The following is a 27,632-nucleotide window of genomic DNA, read 5'->3' as shown; positions in this document are numbered from 1 at the left end:
ATCAGTACCTTCAATCCAAATGGCATTATCATCAGCATAGTTGCATAGTTTGCTTGATTTAGGTTTATGAATATGTTATTAATGAAAAAGAGGACCAAGTACAGAACCTTTTTCTCAGGTATAAGAGGACTCAGGTATATTATGATAGGAATGCCCCTCAGGTATATCAAGGATCTGCAGTAACCTCTCGACCTGGAAGGCAGTATAGGCCTAGTAGAAGATATCAAGACTTCCTTGTATAGGTATATTAATAAAAATGTGAACATTTACATTGTCAAATTTTTGTGATGTTGTTAAGGGAGTAGGGGGAGTGGAAAAATTTACGCGAATAAGTAACCCTACACCCATGGGATTTTCGTCCCTGTCCATGGTCGTGTCAAACCAAACGAGGAACGTAAATAGAAAACTTGTCAATGAAAAAATTTAATTTACTGAAAAGGAGGCTGTAGGGCCTAAAATCTGGCGGATGGTATGGTACAATATTTTGGAGATCCGGTATGGTTGATATTTTGTTGTCCAATGACGTTAAGAAAAGGTGTTCTGCTCAATAAAGTGTTGTTAACCTAGGTTCGCTTTGAGAAAAGGTATGAAATTATAATTCAGATTGTGTGCCCGGCACATTGTTTAATATTTCTAGTGTTAGCCAAATCCACAGACATAGATTCATTTTATGGAAAGGTCCAGTACCCCTACTAATGGAAAGTATGGCAGCTCCACACCCCAGATAATTTTTTGGAATTTTCACTGCACATTTGATAAAATGGGTGTGTCTCGAAAATATTGGGCGTGATCAGAATAAATCAAAGAGTTTGGTCATCTTCCATTTGATGATAAAATGATAAGTGAGAGTTTGGTGATAAAATGATTAAAAAGACAGTTTCTTAACAAAAGAGATATTCACGTCATGAAGTGGAGTTTTAAAAGTTTTGTACATGCAGTGCTCAAACTATATGAAACCAACTCTTGTGATGTTCTTAAAGGGGGTTGAATAGATAGAGGACTTTTTTGTATACATTGAAATCCCAAATAACGAACTCTAAAAGGAACCAGAAAATAGTTTGTTATATCAGGACTTTGTTGAACCGGTCTTCTCATAGTTTTTCACATACACAAAACCTGCGAATGGCTTGCTTAGTCCATCTCTAACTTCTGTGCACAATTAACTCCAAAAAACCAAGCTAGGCGCACAAGTAAGTCTTTACATGGGCTGTATTTAATGCATTCAATCTTATTATCATCACACCCATTAAGAGACCCACTAAATGTGCATGTTTCTCTTGTTTGACAACAAATGCTAAAAAGAGTGACAACAAATGGGGGGCCTTAATAGAGAGTGGGGGCTTATTATAAGTTTTTGATTGATAAGGAGGGGCTTAATAGAAGAGCTTTTACAGTATTAGATTTATAGCAACTTTTTATTCAGACTCATCCCTGAGCTGAATCAGCATCAGATCCAACAGGCAGGAAAGAGAAGCATCACACAAAAAAGATCTGATTTGTGTTAATTAACTCTTGCAGATTTTTTAGATTTTTTTTACCTTGTATTGACCATTACCTTATTCAAAGGGGGCTTATTTGAAGGTGGGAGCCTAATCAAAGATAAAGGGAAGCAAGTTTGGACTTCAGCCTTTGTGGTCAGTAGAGTACATAAAAAGTTGAGTGAAGGAAATGATTGTACTCCCTCCTTTTACATAGCTATGACATCATTTTTTATTTTCACGGTTACAATCTTTTGATGGTACAAAACCTGAAAATGGGCTTTGAAAAAAGCAAACATTTAGTAAACTAAAGTTTTTCGACTGACACTCTTCAGAGTTTAAAATGTCAGAACATAGAATTTAAAGCATCAGCATATATTCCGATTCACAACTGGGTATATATATTTCCTATCGTAGAGTTTTCGTTCTATGTTCTGACGTTTTAAACTCAGACGAAAAGCTTTTGTTTACTAAATGTTTGCTTTTTTCAAAGCCATTTCCATGGTAACCACAATTTTGTATTACCTTATAGGCACACATTTATAGCAGCTTTTTATAAGCTTAAAAACTTTATTCAAATTTAAATAATTTTTATAAAGTCTCTAAAAATATATGATAGTTTTTATTCTATTTGTTTCTGTCTATTTATTTTTGTTCAGATGCAAATGAATGAAGCCTTCAAGGTGTCAATGTGTGTTGTTATTACTCATATTGGTGAATCTTGCAATTCTTGCTTATTTCATTAATAACAACAAATCATGGCCTAAAGTAGAACAAGGTATGTATTTAGCTACAAAATCATTGATTGAAATTGTTGCAGATCTGGGCCATCTGTTCCCTCCCAAGTTCAACCAAACTAAAAAATGCCTGGAAAATCACAGATATTTATTTAAAGGAAATGTAATAGAAAAAGTTTATTTAAATGTAAAACTCTGAAAGTTGGTGACACTTGCCCTCAACACAAAATTTTAACTTCAATGCTGAATCAAACTTGTAATAAATTTTTGACAAGGTCCATACTTAAGAGTGTAACTGCGCAGATAGGCATAGGCAACCATTTTGTGTGTTTTATCTCACTTTGGCTATTACAACGCTTTTCAGGCCAGAAAAACACCAAGATAAAGAATTGTTATACCTGAAATGATAATAAACATTTCTAACAGGGAATTTTCAGACAGGAAGAGAGAGGGAAATAAGAGATAATTTCTTGGCCAATGATGCTTGGGCTGTACTTGCCTGAAGCATTATTTTTCAGATCTCTAACTATCATGAAGTTAATCTCAGTAGTTTTTCTAAATGTGATTTTAGTATTATAACAGCAGTTCTGCTTTCTTATTTTCCATCTTCAAGAAATAAATTTTGTTCTTGTTGATTGCAGGCATTTTCAATTTATTTTTCTCTAGAAATGTCTTTTTCTGTTAAATTTATGTTATTCAAAGCCTAAATCAGAATTTTGATCAGGACTTCCTTTTTTATGGATAGTTTTGGCTAACAAATAAGAATTTAGATGCTCCAGACTAAACAAACATAGTTAAAAAGATTGGTGTGTTATAATTCAAGTCTTAAGATTCAGACTGAAGTTTCTCAAAGATTACATCCTAAACTTCTTCATTGATATATGGTATCCTTTGATTTCCAAAGTAGGATGGTATATATTGTTGAAACTGTTTATTCTTGGATATTTCAGCGAACAATAATTGTCTGATGATCAGCCTTCAATAAGCATGAAACATTGTATCATATTCTACCCCCTAAATTGCAAAGTACACAAGCAAGCAGTAATATGTTGTCTTTAATTGTAGAGTTTCAAAAATCAAGCAATGATGTGGATAAGACAATTACTGTTGTGATATATGACTTTGGTAAGCATAAGTTTTTTTATTTGAAGCTAAGCTCAGTAGTACTTATACCCTTTTTCTTTATTTTAGTCCTAGTCTTTTTGAAAATTTCTTCTTAGATTAAAATATGCTATAAACACTTAAACAGACACAGTGGTGCTAACATAACATTGAAGATGTAATAGGACACCTATCTTATTTGTCTTTTGTCTGTGTATAATAAAACCTGAAATAAGTACATAATGGCTTAAAGGAATACTTACTTGAGGAGCCTGTACCAAGGTTTCCCAGGTGATCGCAACTTTCCTATGATTGCTGGATACTACATGTAGATAAAGAGAATAGGGAAAAGTCTTACAACAAGTTAGATGCACAAAAATCTTTAACTAACTTCATTGTGCTAATGAAATTTGCTTCCTTGCAGAGCATTTTGAAAATGATATCAGAAACACAGTGAAATCTTTTTTGGCATTTCACCCAGCTATCAATATCATTGTTGTATCCGATGAATTGCCTTATCCACCAATTGATCTCCCGGCTGGCAATTCCAAGGTATTTGTGTGAAGGCTTGCATTCATTCTAATTGTAGTCTTCAATTAAAAGTAACTCTTTTTGCTATTTAAAAGTAATGATAAGATTTGGTAGTTCCAAATATACATCTAGATGGATTTCCTATTTGTGGTATGTGGCACGAAATTTGAATTGTAAAAGCATGTGCTGAAGAGATTTTTTCATCCCAAAAAAATTATGTTACCAAATCAGCTCCTATTTATTAATTTTCATAACATATCAACATTTTTCTGCAAAATCTGTAACTTTTGACTTTTTTACCAATCAGTTTTATATTATTTTGACATTAACCCAGTAATTCACTTCATGTAAAACAATCTCATATTTTAATCAAATGTCTGCTCAGAGATGTTGGTTTACTTGAGCAACAAGCTGCAAAAGTTCTTTGTATTGAATCAGACTCATTTGAAGTATTTTAAATGGTATTTCCTCTAGAAAACCCCTACTTCTTGACCAAAAGAGGTGGAACTTGATCTTCTGCTTTCTGTAACACTTACTGGCGTTTTCTACGGGTATTTCTTTTTTCATTTACATTGTGTTCTTGTTCATAGGTAGACATTAAACCTTTCTATCTCAAACAGTCCTTTGTTCTCTTTCTCGGGTCATGTTTGTTAATGCGTTGCTTTGCATAATGACGTAAAAAATAAATTGAAAGACAGATTGACAGAATCTTTCTGCACAGCTTCCAATTTACTGTTTCTCCTTCCATACTATGAAGAGAAAATCAATCTTTGTGAGAATAACAGAGATAAGAAATTTTGATCGTTCTCCAATAACTTCGTTTTTGCTGTTCCCATTAAAATGATTCGTTTTCGAACAACTCTGTTTTCGGTTGATAACTTTGAACATCATTATCAAATGTCTCCGTTTTTAGCCTATCAATGGGAACCCAAATCAAAAGCATTTCATTCAGCTCAGTTTTCCTACGAAAGCGGAGTAATAGAAACAGGGCCTGCTTTCCAACGGACTTACACACTATTAATCGCCTGTTTAATCGCTTGTTGGTTAAGGGGACCTTCCTTTTGTTTTATTTGCTAAAGCTATTTTTGTCTGTTTTTTTTAATATTGCTGAACAGAATTGAAACTTTTGTCACGTTTCTAAAGTCACTGAAACTTCTCTTTGTCGCATAGTACCCTTCACAATAACTCGTAAGGGAAACATGAACATAACTATACAATGTGTAGCATTCAGTTCATTTATTAACAGTTCTGTCACGCTTAATGGTTTAGTAGAAAATTTTTTATTGATCCGTGTTAACATATAAATTTGATTCGCGCGCCCCACTCTTACCAGGAGTGGCGGCATGGGGGGGCAAGGGGGGGGCTTTAGCCCCCCCTAGATTTTTGTTAGCCCCCCCGTCGGCAGCCAATCAATTTTTGCTTTCTCAATACCGTCGGCACTTGATGGATGTCACCCGGTTTACATGTTGTTTGAATGACATAAATAATCGAGGAGAAAACTGCACTGGCTGGTTTATGGTTTTCTCAATGGCTTTCCTTCGGCAATTTTACTATCATAGTGGCATTATATCCTGTCGCTTCCGTGAAAGCTGTGACTTAATTTCATGGTGCTCCTTCGCATGACCCACAATACCATCGTGCTCCTCTCGGTTGAAATCCCTGTTGCTGCTCATGCGAATGCCGATTCATGCGAAACGTGCAGAGATGCTTGATTTGGATCATGTTTTGGACCGTTTCAAGGAAATTTACCCTAACAACAGCAAAATCACGCTGTCATAAATAAAGTCTTTAATGAATTTTCTTCTTAAGGGATTCTCTTTTCGTTTCAAGACATTATTATTGCCAATGAAAACATTTCGATCATGAGCACATTTTGCGTAATAAATTTTTCAAAAAGCACTTCTTGTCCTTTTTCATCAACTATTTTTCAATAGCATTGTTCACCGCATAGCTCACGACAAACAAATGGTTTAGAGAAAACCGTCGATTAACTTCTTCCAACGTAGATAGGAAGAAATATTCAACAAAAGGCAATATTTGCGCATTAAGTTTCTTACAAGGCACAAATTGCCGAGAAAATCTCGTGGACTCCGACACAGGTTGGAAAGTGGGGGCGGGGAGGGGGAATTTTGAAAGGGAGAATTTTGCACCCACAACAAACGATTTTGGAAAAATGCTCTATTGCTTGCTCGATATGCTTGCTTGCTTTTGGAAACATGCTCTATATCGGTGCCCCTTCATTGGAGGTGCTACTCAGGGGCGTCGCGACTGGGGGGTTGTCACACCCACCCCAATAGTATCTCAATAGGAAATTTCAGGTAAAATCCGCTCGGTGGAAGAAACGCTTTAGGTATTTCAGAGACCTTCCTGTCATAAAATCAATAAAGGATCAAGCAATCTTAGGTAAAATTGTGCCTCGTGTCCATTTCTTCTAAAGTTTCTCAGTAGAAGCGTCAACTGCAATTCACTATGAGCTCCAGATTTTTCTTAACATTCATAAGGCATGCTAAGATGGAGAGAGGAATCTAAATTTAAAAGTAACTGACAACCTGGTATTTTTCAAGACCACGGCGAAATTGTTGTTTTTATCTGCTGTAAAAAGTTTTGCAAAAAGACAATAATTTTCAATAGGATTAGGAGGATTGCTTTAGTGAAATCTGCTTAAAAGAGTGCATTTTCCATGGAACTAGAAGCATCACAATTCGAAATTTTCCTGCCCTTTCGGCGGCAACCATGGTGCCGCCTCAGGTAGTAACTATATATTTTGCCCGTCCCGATATAGAGATTTGACAAGACTATTAGAAAAGTCGGTTATTATCATACAGAGTTAGATTGATAAAATGTATTGCAGAGGTTTGTGACACCAGCTAAAAGTTTCAGGCAATAATTTTTTAATCAGGTAAATTTGCATTCCACACCCCCCCCCCCCCCAACGAGGCTTGTCTTGCGACGGCCCTGCCTGCTATATGGGGCAAATCGAATTTTTTTTCTGTCGGCAATTTATACACATCCAGCGTCGGCAGTTACGGAGAATATAGACTTCGGCACCTTGAAGGTTTGTCTCTAGCGCCACCCCTGACTCTTACCACGTGAGTTTTTGGCCGCGTGCGTTAATTTCTGAACGTGAAAGCTCTGGATGTAGGTAAAAGCCAAATTTAAATATTTTAGGTGAAATCGAGAGAAAGGTTTTGTCATATCGAAATCAAGATATCAACATAGCTATGTCGTTCTCATCATATTTACACATGAAATGCATGTTTTCCGTCCTAGTCCTTGTGATCTAGGCCAGTCAATCAAAAAGACTTTCAATGACAATTGTTTTGCGCAAGTTGAGCTTAGGCTTAAAGGTGCACGCAAGATACTTACACATTACTCAGCTTTCGTTTCTTCTTCATATATCTCATGAAGAAAGTATCAAAAAAATTCTAAAATCGTTTTCATAATAACAAGGGCAAAAAAACGCATCAACATACCTCAGGATGAAACTTTGCCCTAGTTGCCTTCCTCAAAATTTGTTTGTATCTTTTGAATGAAAGTTTCTAAGAAATGGAATTTAATTAAAACCCTTTATGGTTTGGACTTGACAGAAGAAAAAAAATAGTATGCAATGTTTCCGCTATTCTATGGCATCTTCGAACTTTGCGCTACCAAATTTTATTTAGAAAATGTTCTACGGTAAACTCCTCTCACTTTGTATACTCATGTAAAGTTACATAATGGCCTTTCTCGAAACTACTGTATTGTTGGATAACCTTCCTCCAGCTCACAGCCTTATGTAACGGTTTGGATTTTATATTTATTCAATTTAGTAAAGAGTATCTTTTGTGCGTTCCTTGTTCGGGGCTTAGGCCCTTTGGCCTAGCCCATCGCTCCATCAACGAGCTGGTTATCAACAGGCTCTTCACCGTCATGACAAGAACCCTTATCGTTACATGTAGAACCGTAACGTTTTCTCTACTCTGCACAATCCATAATAGTATCAGCTGGCATCAAGTCGGAATGTTTCAATCACCCCTTTTAGAAATTCAAATATTTCGGCAATAGATCTAAGTCAGTGTCAATTAGGCCTTGAGGTACAGCTGCATATTAATTCATTTGATTTTTTCTACCATAATATAAGGTCAGGTTGTCACCTCAGTTATTTCAAATGTTTTTTCGCAATTTCATTGTAAATTCACTTTCTCGAATTTTCTTTCTTTTTGTTATTAGCTTGTTGTCCTGAATGTGCCTCCTTACTCAGCTGCAGCGGAAGGACGACCCTTGACGTGAGTACATTTTGTACTTACTTCATCATTACTAAATAACGGCAAATTTATAAATAAAGCAATAGGTTTGAACCGAATTCTAACAGATTTAGCGAACTTTTGTTTTAATCCGTACTGCATGGTTGAAATTCGAGAATTCCAGGAAAATATTTTATGTGATTGTCGCTTAGTGTTTCTTTTCCAGCTCATGCAAATCACCCAGATTTGCCCGTTTTTGTCTTACAGGAGACCATTGCTTCCAGGAAATCAGTGATATTATCCTTGGTCCCCTGAGACGACTGAAATACCAGAAACTCTTTCTGTGACTACCCTTGCCAAGTTTCCCTACCATACCACGAACCATCCCGCAAAATTACAATTTTTTCCCTGAGCTTGCAAACTTTAAACGCTCTGTTGTCTTCTTGCTGTGTCTTCTTGTAACCTGTGATCTTTCAAAACAAAATCAACTTGTTGCCTTGTTGGAGCTTACCTCCGGGTCTCTCCTTATTATATAAATCAATAAAAACGTATACCGTTCTTTGAATTTACAGAAATTATATAGTGATGGCTAGAATTGTTAATAGTATATTTTGCTCATCCAGAACAAGCAACTTTAGCAATTCAGAACAAAAAGTAGTTATGATATGTTATTCTTTAATTGTTATTAACATCCTTTGCTCAATGATTTTTTTATTAGAGTTTACTTGAAATCTTTGCCCCATTTTATTCAAAATCCTGCAACCACAGCGCTGTATCTTGCACTTTTCTATCAATTTTCATGTTTTCCTTTGCTTATAGGCTTTTTGCAGTTGTTTATAATATTCACATCGATAAATGATTCTCTCTTTTTTTAGTCACATCAGAACAGAGTACACATTGTTTGTGCCAGATAGCTTTCATCTTAGAGATGGATCTGGCCTCGTGCGCATGCTTGATTCTCTGGTCATTACTGAAAGTCGTTCACCTATAGTTGCGGCTGGTGCACAAGGGCAGAACGAACAAGTTCCAGAATGTAACAAGTTAGCCTTCGACTACAGGTCTGAGAACAGTTACAATGTTCAGCATCTCGGCAAGATTTATACAGTTTACATGACAAGGCTGTTCGTGGTTATATGCAGGGTCGCCGAGAGGGGGAGGCAAGGGGGCGAATTGCCCACAAGCCTTAACGTCTTCGGTGCCTCATAAAGTAATGAATTCCATTATAAGAATTGAATTAAGCAAGCAAACGTATACCAGAAAACAGTAAAATGTTTCAAACGATTGCAAGAAATATTTTGGAAGCATTTTAAGGCAATAGTGGAGGGCGTGATCACAAGATTTTTACGTCTTTAGCTTTAGCTTTTCGGCCACGTCTTTGGCTTTTACCCTAGGGTCCCTGGATTCTCTTGGCGGCCCTGATTATCTGTTACTTAATTTTCGCCTGATTCTGAGTATGAAATCTTTAAAAAACATTTACATTGGGAATATCAAAATGATTTTATTACAATAATGTTGGAAAATATTTTGTTAGTTCTGTTTGTTGATTGGTGGTATTGCAACAAATTGAATTGCTTTCATGCATATTGAAAATGCCAAAAGCTCTCTCTCTCTCTTCTCTCTCTCTCTCTCTCTCTCTCTCTCTCTCTCTCTCTCTCTCTCTCTCTCTCTCTCTCTCTCTCTCTCTCTCTCTCTCTCTCTCTCTCTCTCTCTCTCTCTCTCTCTATCTCTTTCTATCTCGTTCTCTCTCTCTCTCTCTCTCTCTCTCTCTCTCTCTCTCTCTCTCTCTCTCTCTCTCTCGTTCTCTCTCTCTCTCTCTCTCTCTCTCCCCTCTCTCTCTCTCACCCCTCTCTCTTTTTCTCGATCATCATCTGAACAGTTAACTTTCTGTATATCTGCGTGTTAGCTGTAAGATTCATTTTATGATAAATGAAAGAAAAAGTGAATATAGTGAGAAATTGCACCAGTAGGCTAAGTTGGGAATATACTCTGCTAGGCTCCGGCAGTTTTTAGTACCTCTTCTAATTTATGTCCTTATTTTTTTTAACTAAATCATATTGATACACATTCATAGATTCATATTGATTCATAGATTCAATTTATCTGCAGCATTTACACTTGCTTCCTAATATTGATCAATTTGTACAAAGGGGAATCCCTGAAAGAAAATGAAAGGAATTTATTTTACTTATTCTTCAGAAGTAAGTAACAAAATTGAGCATGTGTCGATATTTTGTAGACGATGGACTTTGAAGTATTCGGATCATCAAGAAAAGCCGCCAGTTGAGAAAGGTGAGGGTTACTTACAATATCTTATTTTGAAAAATGAATTTATTATTTTAATTAATGGTTTTGTTACAAATTTCGGTGACTGGTAGACTCTCTCTGACCAAGTAAACCTATTTGAATGGGCTAATTGGAAAAAATGGTTTAGAAAAAGCTGTCTTCTTAAGCCTCGAAATATTGTTTCCCTTAAAGAGTGGTTTTACTGCCCATATCGATAATGCTGAACACCCAGAGCTCACAAAAAATGAAATTTTGCTCTGAGTATCTAAAAAACAAACACCAATCCAATCTTGCGAAAACCAGCTTAACATTTGTCTGTGTTGCTGTAGAAGCAAAGTTTGTATGTTGCTTTTGACGAGGACAATTTTACAAAATTGATTTTGATGAGGATAAATTGAGCTTTTTTAACCTTTTGATTAACAAATGTCCTACATTGGACGACCAGATGATTACGAAGGCCTAGCCATTCGGAAGCTATGGTTATCGAGCAGTGTCCTGGGCCTTTCTCTGGATATGAGGACACCTGCTGATTCCAATGCCTTTTTTTAACAGAGAACTGATGTCAAAATCTCAGTGAAAATTTGGTTATGACAGGCAATACAAGTTTAGAAATGTCCCTGATTGTAATAGAGTACTGATATCAGGCAGCCAGCCATCATCTGTCGGATTTTGTTGGCCAGTTTCCAGAATTTCGGCTAAAAACCTTTGACACTCTCCCCCAAAGAAAAGAGGTAATTACGCCTCTTTGTATCTCTGCATTGTCATAAACGCAAAAATATCTGGTATAGAGGTAAAACATCCGATTTTGTACCTCTTTTCTCGACTAGATTTTTGCTTAACGCACTGAACAAAATGATGTTTCTTACAGGCACCATACCTAGTAGTATATTCGGGGGTTGATTGCAGCAAAGGTCCTGGGTTTCTTTTTTGTTACCATGGTTTTTGTTTCTTGTTTTTGCAGACAGCAATACATGTGAATCGGTCGATGGGAAAGTTGCTGTTCTTATGCAAACCTCAAAGCTACAAAAATTCACGTCGTTGTTCGTACGACCATTTCTAAAAGGTAAACCTAGATGTTATTATTCTACCGATTTTCCCTGCTGCTTTCCATGAAGTGCCACCCTTTGCATCTGTATTTCGAAAGTCTTTTGGATTCCTTTTGGAATACTGGAAAATATCAAAATATTGAGATGTACTTGATCAAAATGGGAAAAAATGTTCAGTTAAAATTTTCGATTACTGTGATAACTCTGTAGTTTTGAAAAATAAATAGAAAGTTTTCTTTCTAAAGATTAATTTTTTGTAGTCTGTGAATCTGATTAGAAACGAAAGCATGTATGAACAGGCTTATAAAAATTTATTTGTTTTTGTAAAGAAAGGCTCTGGTTATATTTTTCATTTTATCTTTTTATTTATATGTATCGTTTGTATCAGCTCCTTGGACTTGGTGTAAAATATTTTGAAAGGGACAGAATTACTTCCGAATAATTTTTCGCGTTTTTTTAAACAAGTGCAGGGATAGCACGAGGCCGCATCTTACACTTCAAAATCTGAAAAATCGACGATATTTGCTTTAAACAAATTATAATAAATGACAACACAGGATCCCATTGAGTAAGCAAATAAAATTGCATGTTCCCCAAATCTTTGACAGGTGCTGCACCTTCGTATGTATTATTTACTTGTGTTAAACTTAAGCTACTTCTGGCAGTTGACTCTCCATTTTGTAATGGGACATATCAGTCAGATTTCCTTTTTCTTTTTTCAGGTTTATTTATCCAGGCTGTTCTAAGAAATTGGAAGGTCAAGCTTCTAAAGGAGAACTCTTCATTTTTTCAACGCAAGCGACTCTTTGCTACAGATCATAACAGGTTTGTATATATCATTAAATATATCTATAGAAATAGTTGAAAAATTGAAAAGCGAGAAAACAGAAAAGGATTCTGTTACTCTTGGGCGCCTATAAAACGGGCAGTTCTCAATAATTAGTATCGAGAACTGTTCTGAAATTCAAGAATTGGAGTGGGAAAAATTCGAATTAGCTGGGTAATGAATTTAGGGGTAATGATGAATAAGGAAAACTGGATAATTAATTTTTGTAATACTTATTATGTATATTTTACAGAAACGATTAAATGTTTAATAAATTTTGAACAATATATAAAGCGTTTGTTAAAGTCTATTTGTTAGAGAAGCTATGACTCACTCTGGGTCGGGGCAAATCGACACGGTGTTGCTTAGGCTTGTTTTGATTTCAGTTGGAAGCATGAAAATTACGTCAAGCGTCACAACAAAGATCTTTTTAGAAGGTGAGTAAATCGAAAGTCCATTTGAAATTATATTAAATTTTTGTTTGGGTGATTCTGGTTCCAAGGCAAGCCTTTGAAATAGACAAAACATGCAACAATAGACGGAATCACAGAAATAACCATGTTGCTATTGAATTTCAGACCAATTGTAGAAGTGTGATAGAATTACAGAACAGGAGCAGAGATGTTTAGTTGTGTACGGTGTTTCATTTACAATGGGCTTTTGTAATGCGTGATTGATAGTGGGCTAATTGAAGGTTAATGTTATGATACTTGATTTTTCAAGAGGCTACCATTCAAAAGGCACCGTTCAAACATATACTCTCGTCTGTACGATTTAATCATATTTAACTACCTATCAAGGTTACTTAACTCGAAAAAGGATATATTGAAGTACGAATAAGGTTTTGGTTTTGATCAACCTTCATGAGAAACTTATACCAGGCAAATTTCACCGCACGAAACCAATTTGTAGCGTTTGATGAACTGCAAAAACATCGCCTTCTTGAAGTTGAGAGATTTCTGAACAATGAAATAACGTAAGAATTAGTGATGTGACATAGGTAGTATCACAAAAGAGCCCTATAGCTTATTATCCAAAAATACGTCGGTTTTATCAAGATAATAGCTTTTGCTGCAAATGTAATTATTTACTTCTTTTTAATAAGTAACTAAATAGCAACTCTTGTTCCACTCCATGTGAAATTTTCTAGGTTTGGAATAAAGAGAGTTATTAAAAAGGATCTGTCTGAGGAATGGTATGGATGTACCAAGGTAGTGATATTTTTCTTTTATAAATTATTGCTTTTTTCGCCAGTTCTACATACAGACGTGCTTCTAGTTTTTACTACGAGACTTCACAACCTGATGTGATTATTGAATAACTATCTTAGACTATTATCCACAAACCTCAAGGATCTTCACTTGCGGTAAAAGCTAGCAGTTTCTATTACCTTTTCAGACACCTAATGTTATCTTTTTAGAGCGATGCCAACCCCACCCTCCCGGGTTGGTACGTTTTAATCCACCTTCACAGACTTTATGATTACTCAAATAAACTAACTCGATCTCACCTACCTTAATTTCCTTAGCGGTTTCTTAAGATTAATGTAATGTATGCTTTTAGGCCTCTCTTTGACACGCAGGCCTCTCTCTGTGACCAAAAACATCCTACAGTTGCCATTAGTAACCGGCGCTTGGGTCGAGTCAGCGGCTATCTAGTTTTGTTTTGTCTCGAGTCTTTAGCATCTGCTATTTTTCTTTTGTCGTTTTATCACAATGTTTTCTTTCTCACACTTGTCAAAATATTCCCATATCCAGCCCTTAATGGACCTTATGGTCAAACATTCAGTACAAACAAACAGTACTTGAAGCACTTCCTATGAATTTCAGGACAATAACTTCATTAACAGTAAAAAACATTTTGTTCTCTGTCAATTAATCTAATCATAATGTCATACTTATTTCCCGCCAATAAGTCTATATATTTATAATAAATATATGTTAAATTATTTTTGTCGACATTGTTTAAACAAAAAATCCTTTGTGCCTTTGATAGTTTCCTTCTTTCAATATACACTTTAGAGAGCTCAGGGGATTTTATTCTACGAGTATGCTCTTTTTATTTTCAAGAATTACTCCGTTCCGAAATGGTTCAAGGCCCTAAACAATAAGCTTTTAAAGTTAATGATGGTGACAGTTTACCGGTCTGTCATAAAGGGCTCAATGCCCCCGTATAGGCAGAGCTGTACGGATTTTGATGAATAGAACAGGACAGTTCTAATTTTCTTCTCCAAGTTTCGCACTGGCTTAATGCGATTTTGTAGTATGCAGTAACTAAAGCCTGTAGAAAGAGCAATAGACAAGTTATGTGATTAAAAACAGCATAACTCTTAGTGCCATTACTTTTAGTTCGTTATATCTATGCTAACCTGTTGTCGTATCATTTTCAGTTATTACATCTTTTATGAATTTCTATTAAAATGTAGCAGATGTCAGTTTGTAGATAGAAGACACATAACTGATTTACATTTTTCATTAAAGAATTTCAAAACAAGAGCTTCCCTTTTTTGAGACATTTTATAGTTTTCTATTCATTTATCCCGAAAGGTTTCCAGTAACAAATGGAATAGAAATTCAAAACGAATTAGGTTTTAAAGATCGTTGTTAATTTTTTGGCGAAACGGAGTAAGTAATGTTTTGAATATTTTAGGACACCCAGAGATGTTTTGGAACAATAATTAACGATGTTGCTGCATTTATCTATAAAGGCAGATGGACACCTCCCTGCTGTCTACGTATGTATACGCAATTTTTATGACGAATTTAAGCCCTATAATTTCTAAAGTTCCATCAAACTAGCATTGAGTAACTAGATTGGCACAAGCTAACCTGAAGCTGTAGCGGATTTTTTCCCTTTGAAATTGTGCTTTAATGTTCCTCTAGTTCCATTTATAACTAAATGACTGGTTTCTACCGTATCCAGTATTCCTTACGCATTCACAATTCCTGCTCCAAATAAGTTGGTTATGTAAGACAATTATCTAGCATTCCGTACGCATGTGTTGAAACCAATGCTAAACACGCGGGTTTACTATGCATTTTTAGTACAATATTTTGCCCCAAACTTGGGTATAAGTGTCTAACCTGCAAAGATTTCAACAATGAGCTTGGAGGGAAGGAGTTTACAATTTCAACACCATCTGTTTATGGCCGATCCGAGCAAAGGGGACTCTTGACTTGATTAACGTAGGTTAATGCCTGGCAACAAATATGGTTTTTTATAAACTGCAGTTAGTGCTAGCTCTGTATCACAAAACGCCTTGCAAGTATTTTTAGTTCATATAAGCATATCATTCAAAGTGCAACTCATGCATTAATGAACACTAATTTGTAATCGTCTAGTATGGTCCATTCCCTGCCTTTTTTCACCAAAGATTGAAATTGGCTAATATAGGATAGAGATTCAGAACATGTTCAAAATGGGGAAACAAGAGAGAATGCAGCAGACTTTGTTAAAACTTTCACTTAATGCCCTAAAGTTGGGGTGTGGGGGTGTGGTTTTGAGAGATGGGTTTTTGTCTCTAAAGATTTGATACATTTGCTGAAAAAGCTCTTCGAATAGATTATCTCTCCTTTAACCTACTTGCCTCTCCAATATTTCCAATAGTAAATTCAAGGATTTCTGTAAAGGACCAACATGAATAGATATTTGTGCGCAGTTTATTACGAATATTATGTCCATCATTCGCTATTCAGGTTGGTGGCACCTGAAAAAACCTTATATCAATGCTAAGCTAACTAATTTTGACCCAATTTTATTGCTCATTGTCTTTGGATTCTGCAATTTTCAAGTGCACTTTAAAGACCACTTATAATTACTTGTTTGTGTACCAGTAAATCTTGAAAAAACTGGTATTCTTGTCGATAGGTTTTAATGGGAAGGATGTATGCTATTCTAGCTGTTGAATTTTTTTTCTTTCAGGTAACCTTAGGGAAACTACTAAACATGTTCTGAATTTTTTTGAAGTCTACAATATTCCTTATTGGCTGGAGGTAAATTATCCTATAATGCAATCCTTAGCATACACTAATGTGCAGAAAAACACCTCTTTTAATTCAGTTTTTATAATTTTTGTATAGAGTCAAAAGTGCTTTATATTTAAAAAATGCGTGCCACCCACGTTATAAGATGCTGTTTTTGAAGTGGATCTAATTATCTTCGGTGTTAGCAGTAAAGTCTTTTTAGATAATTTTCCAGATTATCAAATTATTCAGAATCCCTGAAATCTTCTTTATTCCAAAAAATATGAAATTTTAGCCGCTATTTAAGCTTTCTGATTAGTTATTCACAAATTAAGACACATGGAGCCATCACTTTATCTTGTATTTTCAATCTTTTTAGTTCGAATAGAATTTGGTCAGTAATGTTCTTGAAGTTAACATCCATATGTGCTTTAAACCAATTTCCGTTCCTTTTCAATAATTTCCCGTTTGCAGCTTTGTATTTTTCAATAACGTTTCATCTTTGCCTCTTTTAATGGCACACCATTAAAGGAGCTTAGCTGCATATGGTGAGTTTAATAAAAATTAGAAAACTATTTTCTATCTAAAGCTAGCTAAATTTGTAAAATTTTCTTTCTTGTGTTTTCCCTGAAAATCAGTTTTTATGCTGACGTGCCTATCTAACTGAAGTTGTAGAAATTATATTGCTAAAAGGTTTAAAAAGACTTAGTTATCTGCGTTAGGTAGCTAAAATTGGGCTGCAAGTTGCATTCCAGCACATAGATTATTCACTAAGTAATGTTCACCCCTGTAGCTCCTAGGGCAGGATTAAAGACACTGAAGTTTGAAACCGGTGGACTCCAGGTTGGGCTCCACAATTGCTTGGCCAGCCCACCGATGTTTCGAACGACGGAGCGCATTTGAATAACACGGTGTTAAAGATGACTCATCTCTTAAACCTCGGAATTAAGTATTTTTCCTAAAAAATTCTCGCACCACATTTTTCGTATTTTCTATCTTTTCTAAAAAGTCAACAGTATTTAATAACATTGGCTGTGTTTATATGAAGATATTGCACACATACGAACATTACTTTTAACCGGTTGAGTTATGGGGGGGGGGGTGTTTTTATTTGGGGTGTCTTTATGGGGGGGGGGATGTTTGGAATAGTCTATCTGATTTTTGTAAAAACGCCTTTTTGCCGGAAATGATTTTATCTGTTTGTAAATATATTTTCAATAAAGAATTTAAATATTTATCAATAATTATGATCTTTTTCTGCAGCAAAAACGGGGCAAAAACTGTGATATTGTTTTAATTTTTTTTCTGGCATATCTTTTCGCCTGTTTTGCTTCTGGCATATCTTTTTAGCCTTTTGATTGGGCTGAGCGACCGTTCGTTTTGCGCAACAGATGGTGCTGCAGTGATAAAAAGCTTGTGGAGTCCTTTTTACGGCTTGATTATGACGTATCTTTTCTCGGACTGTAAAACAATCTTTGCTGCAGTGCAACTCGACTGTGGAATTTCTTTTTCTGCTTCTAGACCCCTATGTTGGTCTTTTCGGGTGTGTAGTGCTAGGCTTAGCCCCCCTCCCCTTTGTTGATGCCGAAAATTGGGAAATTTCTACTTTTTGCTATTGTTTTTTTGCAACATTTTGTGCAAGAGCCCCTAAAGTGAATTCTCTCCTGGCCGCGTGAAGAATCTACCATAAATCAAACTCTTCGTCTGGCGTTTTTCGAATTTTCTTTGAACAAAACAAAACATATCATATTTAATTTACAAAGTACCAAAAGTTCGTTGGTAGTTCAGTTTTTCCTCTTCCTCTGTCTCCTCGTGTCTCTAAAAGTCCCGGATGCACCCCCGTAGCGTCCAATATTTCCTATACCCCCTTGTTATTTGGTAGCACTACACCACTGCTCTTCGTTATACGTTATACACTCTCTTTGCATGTTCGAAGAAGACTGCCAGCTCGTTGTTTAAAACCATACAAAAGACAAGCTCAGCTTGTCAGAAAACTAAGAAAAAAATGTTTGATACCAACTTTAGCATTGTTGCACTGGGCGTCGTCCCACAGCCTTGTGCCGACAAAGATCTGGGATTATATTTGTTTTTAAGTAGTGTACCCAGATGAAAGGGGCGTTTATCAGTACAGGCTTGCTGTACTGTTTATTCATATAAATCTTCATATAGAGTGTGTCATATATTTAATTACATTAACTATTAAATGCTTCATAAACAAGAAACGGTTGCCAAATCTTTGGTTCATTTTGTCCTTGGTCTTCTTGATTTGAATTTTATCTGGTAATGCATAAGTTTCTACCTGAATAATTGCTGAACGGCATAGTTGGGGAGTGTCATATACCCCCACACACCCCCCCCCCCTCGCCCCTCGGTCGAACATTCCTGCTCCTAGCGTACATGCAAATGCGTGTATGTATATCAGGGTTGTCATTAATTTTTTAAGTAGAAGGCTCTCATTAAAAAGTAGGTGGCTATAAGTTTACTAAAATTTGCGCAGTCTTACTAAAGTGAGGGTGAAAGTAGGCGGCAAATGTCAGTTAATAAGCGGCGGACGTTCGCCAGTTGCCGGCTTCTAATGAAATCCCTGGTATATATTTACAGGGTGGCAGTCTTTTAGGAGCTGCTCGAAGTGGCGACATTATACCATGGGACTACGACGTGGACATTGGAATGTATCGAAAAGATATTTCAAAAGTACGTTACCATCATATATAGACATGGTAAAGCAAATGTTCATCTTGATTTTTCCTTTCGCATACCGGAAGCTATATTGTCCCTTATGGATATTGGCTGTAAGTTTCAAATTTTGCTTTGTTTATTTAGATGGACGTTTCTAAATATGGGGAGACGTTGTGTTAGTAGGACTCTTAGCTTTGTATGTTGTAGTTCACTACTATGCTTTTTTGATGGTCTATGGTGATCTACTTTTTATCTTTTTACCATATAGTTTTTATCATCTTTACAAGCTATTTACGACTTTCATGTTTATTGTTTTAGATACCAAATTTGAAAAAGGCCAAAGAAGGAAAGAAGGTTGTTGACGAAGACGGTTTCGTTTGGGAGAAGAGCAGAGAAGGGGATTTCTATAGGGTGCAGTTCAGTGTGAATAACCATATGCATGTTGGTGAGAGATTGGCTCGAATGTGTTAAATAGAGCACTTTTTAATACGTTCACGGTTTTCGCCAACGTGCCACAAATGTTGTGGCGAAGACGTGTTGTGGCATGTAGCATTTCTTTGATTCCATCTCAACGCAAAGTAGCATAGCTATCCAGCGGCCTTTATTGTGGACTGTTTTATGCACATAATCATCATCATCATCATCATCATCTCAGCCTGTTCACGCCACTGCTGGCGGGTGGCCTCCACAGCTGTCTCCACGCTCTTCGATCTTGTGCCACATGAGTCCACAGGCTGCCAACTTTCTTCTCTATCTCATCTCTCCATCATCTTTTCGGCCTTCCTCTTCTTCGTCTTCCATTTCTCGGGGTCCATTCTGTAGTTATCTTTGCCCATCTGTTGTTGCTCATTCTGGCAAGGTGTCACGCCCACTGACCTTTCATCCTATATACTTTCTCTGTAATGGCTTTCACTTTTGTCTTTGATCTTATGACTTCATTCCTGATCTTGTCTTTTAACGTTATAATCAGCATTGATCTTTCCATGCTTTTCTGAGTCACAGCGAGTTTCTCTCTCTGATGTTTCGTGAGTGACCATGTCTCTGCTCTGTATGTCATCGCTGGTAGTATTACAGTGTCCATGATCTTTCTTTTCAAGCATATAGGCATTTTCTGGTCTTTCAGGAAGGTGCTGTACTGCCCAAACCGTCTCCACCCTGATGTTATCCTCTGATTATTTTCTTTTGAAATTGAATTCAAGTTGCATATGCACATAATATGCAACTTTAATTTCGAGCAATGTGTATTGTCTGTTAACTTCTGGCGCTTTATTCACACAGTACTTTTTTCCGTAGATATCTTTCCATTTTACGAAAAGAACGGAATCATGACAAAAGATACATGGTTTAAGACTCACAGACAAGACACTGAATTCCCCGCGAAGTATTTGCAACCGTTAGAGCGAATGCGTAAGTTTATGTCGGTTATTGCTTAAATGACGTCCGAACAAATGAACTTGAGTTTAATCTAGCAGATATTACAAACCTAACTGTAGCTATTAACACGTACGAGGAGGAGCTTTTTGCTAGGATAGAATTGGCTTGTTCCAATAAATGACATCAACCCAGCTATGATATTTAAGATTTTTAAAATCTATTCATGACACCGCTTTGTAATGTCTTTCCCAATTTTTGCTCTTTGGTAGATCTGATATCAGCCAAAGATTAAAGGCAATAAACCCAATATCACTTGGGTCTTCCTCTTTGCTCCTTAGCATTAATGCTCCCTGGAGGAAAAAGTGGATACGTCCTGATCTTGCACTAAGGGATTTCATCTAGAAACCACTGACTATGATGTACAACTCATGTTCAATGTAGCGCGACGTATGAAAAAGAACTGATTTCAGACTTGTTTCGGGGTCACTAAAAAAGAGGGAAATACCCACATTTGCTCCCTGTGCAAATCTATCTGTAACCATGTCAGTAAATTCTTTATTTAGGATTTCTAGACTATACTTTCTTGCTATCTTGTTCAGCTTAAGCCACTTTTTAAATTTGAAGAATTTCGCTTTAACGAAAAATCTAAGGAAATATCCTATAGGTAAGATGCGTCAATTTCGCAACATTATTTACTCTGATGAAGCCCTTTATGCCGGGGCGAAATATTAGTATTCGTTAAATTTATTTTATTTTGAAAATTCTGTCTCATTACATTGGATTCTCGTCGTCGTATTGCTTTGTTCCTTTATATCTTTAGTATTGTTACTCATTACAAGATGCACAGATCCTGCCTATCCTGCGGTACTCCCTTCTTGCACAATTTGGCAACAGTTTGTTCATTTTGTGCTCCGTTTGTGTCTAGGTTTCGTGGGTATGGATGTTCTGGTGCCGAATAACTACAGAAAGTTCTTGGAGTTCAAGTTTGGTCAAGGAGTTATTGAAAACCCAAAGTATCCGGATTCTAGAAAGGTTTAGGTTGATACGGTGAGCTTTTGCTTGAGAATGAAAAGCCAAATCATCATTAAAATATATCAATTGTGCTATGAATGTCTATAAGCTATAATTCTTAATCGCATTTTTCTGAAAATGCTACAGAAATGCTAAAAAATATTTTTAGAACAGCTTCATTTCTAATTTTTTGTAATCCAAATTTAAGAATTGCTCACTATCTTATAAGATTTTAGGATGTGAAATTGAAAAATATGACATATGTTCCTTAGGATATTTCATACTTTACTCGAATTTCTCAGTTTCTCAGCCTGATTTCTTTTAATATCTCAGCCTAAGAATCTCAATTTCCGTCACCACTTACAAAAATAAGCTTATCCTTTGAATTTTTCTCAATAATTGTTCTATTTTGCTAAGTTATGGTTTAGTCAACAAAATGAATGAATGGTATCTTAAACCCTTCATTAGTTAAATTTAAACACAATGTTATAATTATAATTATTCAATTATTTCAACTTGCATTACATTTACAATTCTTAATTTTTCTTAGATTTTTTTCAATTAATTTAGAATTTGTGCACTGTTTTATATTGAAGTATAACTGGCTGTGTCAATAACAGAAACTCGTAGCTAAAATCACGCGTTATAATTGTCTCACGGGAAGACTTTTCATTCTTCTAGAACTGATGTTACCAAAGTTGACTCTCAACCCGATGAAACATCGTTGTACAAGGACCCAAGTGCGTCTTTGAATTGTACTAGCTCTTGCTCTATCTTTGCTGAAATGAATAAATGACATGATTTTCATACACAACAAGACCCCTGGGAAAAGTTCTAAATACATCTTATAGAAAATTATCAGTTTTCTTTTTCAAAATAAAAAAGTTGAAGCCACTGCCCCAGAACATTTTGCAACGAAGTATGGGATAGGGTCATATTGCACAAACATGACTGATTTCAAAGTTGTTGCCAGGCAGCATTTTGAAGAGGGAGAGAAGAATACCACTGGAACTGTGTACAAATATATGGTAGTTTACTGTGTACTCTGACATACATTGTAATTCTTAAGTTTTGTCATGTTATATTTCACTATATTCTTAAAAATTCTCGAATTTTTTTATGATGGCATATTGATGGCAATTGAAAGGATTGCTTCAAGCATGTATGATGCTTTACACTGTGTGGGAATAGTATAAAAATTTCGAACATTATTAAGATGTGAATGTATGAAAACTTAGGTCTTCTCCTTCTTGTATCTTGCCAGCTTTGAGCTAATCCCTTGTTTGTGCCGTTCTGCAAAGTCAAAACGGACGTTTCCCGTGGTTTCTAAGCATTGATCATAGTTTCATTTTAATGTCTTCCACTTTCTTTCGTCAGCACTTTAAACATCCTTCTTAACCAATAATCTAGTTGATGATTCTGATTATAATGTGAATGATTCATGTTCGTACTTATCCTGTCCAATGTTGTGTATAAATCTTGCAGTTTTTCTTGCATTATGTTGCCTGTCGTGCTGTAACTTTGAAACAGGGATCTTTCTAATGCTGAATTGCATTTCTCCAAAAGCAACTCCATCGTTTTCTTAAACTCTGTAGGTAGAAATATTAAACACTTTTCACGAAAGTTCTTAACTTTTGTGTTATATTTGTTTCTACATCTAAGTATTAATTGAGATTAGTGATATGATGCACTGAACGTACAAGATGGTAGCTGATTTGACGATTTGTTGATCTAAAAAGCAAGCACTAATTAGGCTACATCAAATACTTATTTGGCCATAATCGACAGAACTTGAAACTCGTGCCGAGAATAATGGCAATGTTCATCTTTTTCGCTATAATTGTCCTAATTCGCTATAATTTTCGCTTTATAACTGTTTTTCCCCTCCACATGGGTCATATACCATTGATCAAAATACCTGGTGGAGATTTTCAAGAAAAGTTTATTTTTTCTCTGCCGATTGAAAAGTAACATTTCCCACACCTGTTTCAAATAAAAGGACAAGTAAATGAACTTCTAATCCAACATTGATTAGAGAGGAGTTAATATTTATAAGGGCGACTTAAAGAAGATATTTTGGAATATTGTATTGTATTCAATATTTTTTTCTGGTATTTTGGAAATTAATCTAAGTCTTGCCTGGGACGGTAGGATATGAAAGTGACTTTTGAGGCATCTATGTTTCTTATTGATGCTGTTGTCTAGACATTGACTTGGCATTGTTGTATAATGTCTACTAGATGTTTGCCTTAGAACTATATTATTCTAAAGTCAATCGATTAAATTCTTATTATTTAACTTAATTTTAATATGTACGCCAATTTTTTCTTGGTACAGCGAAGGTTATGTTTATAGGCAAAAGTATATAGTTTATAGGCATACTTAAATCTTGAATTATGACATGATAATTACACAACTATGAATAAAAACGGCGTCTTGAAAATTACCTGTCAACAGCATAGAATCATTTTTCCTTTTGTCATTGATTTCTGCTATCAAGGATTGTGCTTGATCAAAGAGTTGGTCGGAAGATGTGCTCACTATTGGCTTCTTGCTATTTTTCTTGTGTTTCTTGGTTTTAATATCTTTTTGCTCTTCCGTCGATTCCTTTTGTTCTCTATTTTCAATAATTTAGAAATTATAATTAGCTTGCCAACTATAGTTTCAACTAAAATTTAGTGCCAGTTAAAGTTGCAAAGAGTCATGGGGTTTTGTGCCCGATTCGCCTTCTACAATATTTTGGTTTGGGGGCAGAACCTCTTGATGTATGTTTGGGGGCTGCACCTGAACATCTTAATTTTTTTTTATAAATCTCTTAATAAGCCATCTCCTTCGTGCTTTCATGATTACTTTCAGACAAATTCATTTGTTCATAGAATTGAGACTCGCCAGGCTACAAGAGGCGATATTTTTAAGTCTATTAAAAATACTACAATGTACGGTCTTCAAACAATTCAGTACTTTGGTTCAAAACTTTGGAACACTCTTCCACTTTTATACGTGTTGCTAGCTCTACTGTGATTCTTCGCTCAAAATTAAAAAGTTACCTTCTTGATTCATATTAACAAAACTAAACTTTAATTAAACACATATGACCTATCCCATGATACTCATCTGGTTCTTGGTTAATATGTACTGCCTTTGTTCTTAAATAATTTTTGGTTCTTTGTTTTTTACGGGAGGGGGGGGGGAGGAGTAGCTCTCTCTCGATTAGTTTACCTACTTAGAGGGCTCCATCCAATGACGTAAAGTAATTTTTTTCATTTGTTTTTTAAAATTGTTAGTTTTTAGTTCTTAGTGTTGTAATGCATCTTAGTTGTAGAGTTTGAATTGTATTTAGGATTGATTGATAATGAATGAAATGAAATGAAATGAAATGAAATGAAATGTATTAAACCTGTCTTTACCTTGCATGCCAAAAAGTAAGTGAAGCAATTTTCTTCAAGAGTTTTAGTTTTAAGGACTATGGGGCTGCTGACCAGCGGGGTAACATCGCAGTTAACTATGGTCAAAGGCTTATTAAAAACGTTTCATGCTTACGGGCTATGCTAACGTGCATGAACCAAGCTTTCCTACTGCTGACTTGGAGGCATAAAAATGCCGGGTGCTGGGGATGACACACCCTCTTATCTTTAAAAATATTTGAATAAGTAGGGAAAACTAGGAAGTAGTTGAAAAATCCTAACTCCAGTGCTTATTTACGTTAGAAAATAATATTACATAACGCTATTGACAAGAATTCTCTCGATTTAGATAGGCAATGACAAGACCCTAAAATGATAAGGGTCTGTAAGTAAAGGCTTGATAGAGTTTTATTACGAAATGAAAAATTATTGTCAGTCGGAAATGTCCTACCCTTTACCCTCCCAATGATCAATTTGCGCCCCAGCTGAATTGAAGGGAGCAGTGCTAGCCACGATTCCAAAAGCCATGTATTAATTGTCCTGTTTGAATTCAGTTATACTTTCTTTAGGTTTTGAATACTTACCTCTTTTTGTCGCGTGGAATTGGTGGAGCTTCATCATTCTCGTAAGCCACAACACTCTCTGAATTATGTTGCTTGTCCATTATTCTTTGCTAAGTATCTTTAATTTCTGTTTGTGCTTTAGCGGTTACCGAAAAATCACAATTACAAATTAAATGTTCGGTAACAATTTGAATTTAAAGAATACGTACAAAAATTGCCAGACAAACTTGCCGTTTTTGCTTTTGTTGAGAAGCTTCTCGTATTTACGTGCATGACGTGAGAAATTTAATCTTGGCGGGAAATCAAGTCTAGTTCCAGACCTCTAAGGCTATGATGAAGTGTAATTGAAAAGCTCGTGAAATATTACAGTATGATACAGAAGTCTAGGTTTATCAGCAAAGTTTTGTTTGTTTTGCCAGGAGCTCAAACGTAAATTGCAAAGTATGGGAGACAATTAAAGACCAAAATGCATGAAATTTGGAGGCAATGCCCCAGCGACCCCCTTCTTCCTCGGAGGCTGTGATTGCGTTGAGAAAATTATTCTAACAAAATTTCTTTTTGCAATCTACGAAATCTTTGTATCATGCAGTTACATTACACAGGGTTTGTATCATAGAATTGCAATTTTCTTCAAAAACTATATTTGAGTTTTCATTTACTATTCTTGAGTAATGACAACTTGTACCTAATCCAGTCTTAATCTGGGAAATTTCAAATGAATACCGAACATTCTTTAATGGTATTGACTTAAAACCTTAACAACTTGGTAATTTTGACTCCCGTTGAATGAAAATTTGAAACGTGATATTCACGATAAACTAGAATGCTAAGAATAGGAATTTGAAGGGTGTTTGTATTTCGATTTCAAAAAAGCATTTTTTAGGAGAGGCGCGAGTAAAGGGAATTCTCTTAGTTGTTTGTTTAAGGCACTTTCTAATGCCAAAGTGAAATATCAGATTTTGAAGATAGGAAATCTTTATTTTAAAATATAATTTTAAAAAACGAAGTCTTTGAATATCACTGCTTAACAATTACAACATGTTAAAATTGTGATCTCTGCGAGATTTTTAGATCTACTGAGATTTACTGCACATCTATTTGGCGTAAACTCGTAAGATTTTTAGTTTTTTTTAATTTTTTTTAAATATTACAGAAGGATTTTAACCTTTTGACACTTTAAAATAATTCCTTGGAGTGTTGGCTCATACACTCTTTTTTATAAGAACACACTTTATAAGAACACCGAGGCTCGACTTGCCTTAAAAATAAGAACAAGGTGTAACATGCTCAGCCTCAGATGAAAAACTTAAAAAGAAAACAGTTCACATTTTATGTCATTTCAACAGAATAAAACTATGCAATTTATAAACATTAAAACATCTTTCAATTCTGGTCTGTGAAATGTTACTGCAAAATCACTTCTATACCATCATATTTGCAAAAAATCACTCTTAAAATAAAAACAATTTTAAAAACATTTGAGCTTAAAATTACCGAAAAGTTGAAAACTTCGAGGATCAGCAAAAATTATCTGGTTCTTATAAAAAAACCCTGTCTGGACCACAGGCTAATGGGTCACATGATAGAGTTAATTACTCACAGAAGGGGTGAGTGTATTTCAAAACATATAGATAGTGTGAAAATGACAGTAAGAGTTGTTTTGCTTTGTGATAAAACAAAAATAAATAAAAAATTCAAGTCTTGTTGAAGCTTACGCCTTCCATTATTGTTAAATTTAAGTGATTTTGAGCCTAAGTGTTCTTGTAGACTATTGTTAGAACACAGGGTTCCCATTCATTGCAGGACATCACATGACAATTGCATCATTGCGCTGCAATTGCATCAGCTTCTGTAAATTGTACTATAGAGTTCTAAAGTGATGACGTCACAAAAATCTAGTTTTAGAATTTTTTAATTTGGATCCCATAACCTGAAAAGGTATCATGAAATACCGCTAAATGTGCAAAAACAAGCAAGTGTGTTACGAATTGGCAGAGATATGGCCACAAGTTTATTGGTTCTCTCCCCATCAAACCTCTGTATTTTGGTCGCTGTTCATAACTTTATGAACAGAGCCAAAATAACAGTGATTCGTTAGCAAACTTCAAATCTTTCAGTAGCCATATCTCAACTTATTTCAGACATATCTGGGTAATTTCGCATATTTGAAAGTATTCCATGGTGATCTTTTATGCTATGTGATTAAAATTCAAAAATTGTAAAAATAGGTTTTTGATGACGTCACACTTTAGAACTCTATTCTTAGGGTATATAAGGGGTGGCTTTATAGTTAGGTTGAGTCTTGCCGTAAGCTTTGTCGAACTCAGTGTACCTTGTAGCTAGCTTGCAGAATTGTGTTTGCCGTTACATTTTCGCCGTTAGCCATTTAAGATATTAAGAAAAAAGATATAAGC

At 35.5% G+C, this 27,632-nt stretch overlaps 2 protein-coding genes across 4 annotated transcripts; one reads left to right on the top strand and one right to left on the bottom strand.

Annotated features, from left to right (window-relative positions):
- On the top strand, positions 1 to 22,882 carry LOC135693306 (ribitol 5-phosphate transferase FKRP). Of its 3 annotated transcripts, none has more exons than XM_065211747.2 (18): positions 1 to 242; positions 2,138 to 2,256; positions 3,281 to 3,340; positions 3,741 to 3,868; positions 8,057 to 8,112; positions 8,946 to 9,128; positions 10,307 to 10,359; positions 11,315 to 11,416; positions 12,122 to 12,224; positions 12,612 to 12,662; positions 13,376 to 13,436; positions 14,875 to 14,959; positions 16,147 to 16,217; positions 18,789 to 18,881; positions 19,185 to 19,311; positions 20,160 to 20,273; positions 21,166 to 21,287; positions 21,933 to 22,882. In XM_065211747.2, the coding sequence occupies exons 2-17, from the start codon at positions 2,148 to 2,150 to the stop codon at positions 21,276 to 21,278; spliced, it is 1,509 nt and encodes a 502-aa protein (XP_065067819.2). In that variant the 5' UTR covers positions 1 to 242; positions 2,138 to 2,147; the 3' UTR covers positions 21,279 to 21,287; positions 21,933 to 22,882. The 3 variants fall into 3 exon arrangements, with proteins under 3 accessions (XP_065067819.2, XP_065067817.2, XP_065067818.2); XM_065211745.2 differs by lacking the exon at positions 1 to 242 and adding an exon at positions 363 to 584; XM_065211746.2 differs by lacking the exon at positions 1 to 242 and adding an exon at positions 375 to 495.
- Positions 22,602 to 27,502, bottom strand: LOC135693308 (uncharacterized). Its single transcript, XM_065211749.2, has 3 exons — positions 25,240 to 27,502; positions 23,699 to 23,868; positions 22,602 to 22,840 (listed from the first exon to the last, which is right to left on the bottom strand). Exons 1-3 carry the CDS (start codon positions 25,317 to 25,319, stop codon positions 22,602 to 22,604), a joined length of 489 nt encoding a protein of 162 aa, XP_065067821.2. The 5' UTR covers positions 25,320 to 27,502.
- Positions 27,503 to 27,632: the final 130 nt, after the last annotated feature.

This window comes from Rhopilema esculentum, chromosome 11, assembly GCF_057945365.1.
Source record: "Rhopilema esculentum isolate cy_ngs chromosome 11, ASM5794536v1, whole genome shotgun sequence".
In the NCBI taxonomy this organism is placed as follows: domain Eukaryota; kingdom Metazoa; phylum Cnidaria; class Scyphozoa; order Rhizostomeae; family Rhizostomatidae; genus Rhopilema; species Rhopilema esculentum.
The sequence above is the reverse complement of the archived record's forward strand: the minus strand, read 5'-3'. Positions and strand labels throughout refer to the sequence as shown.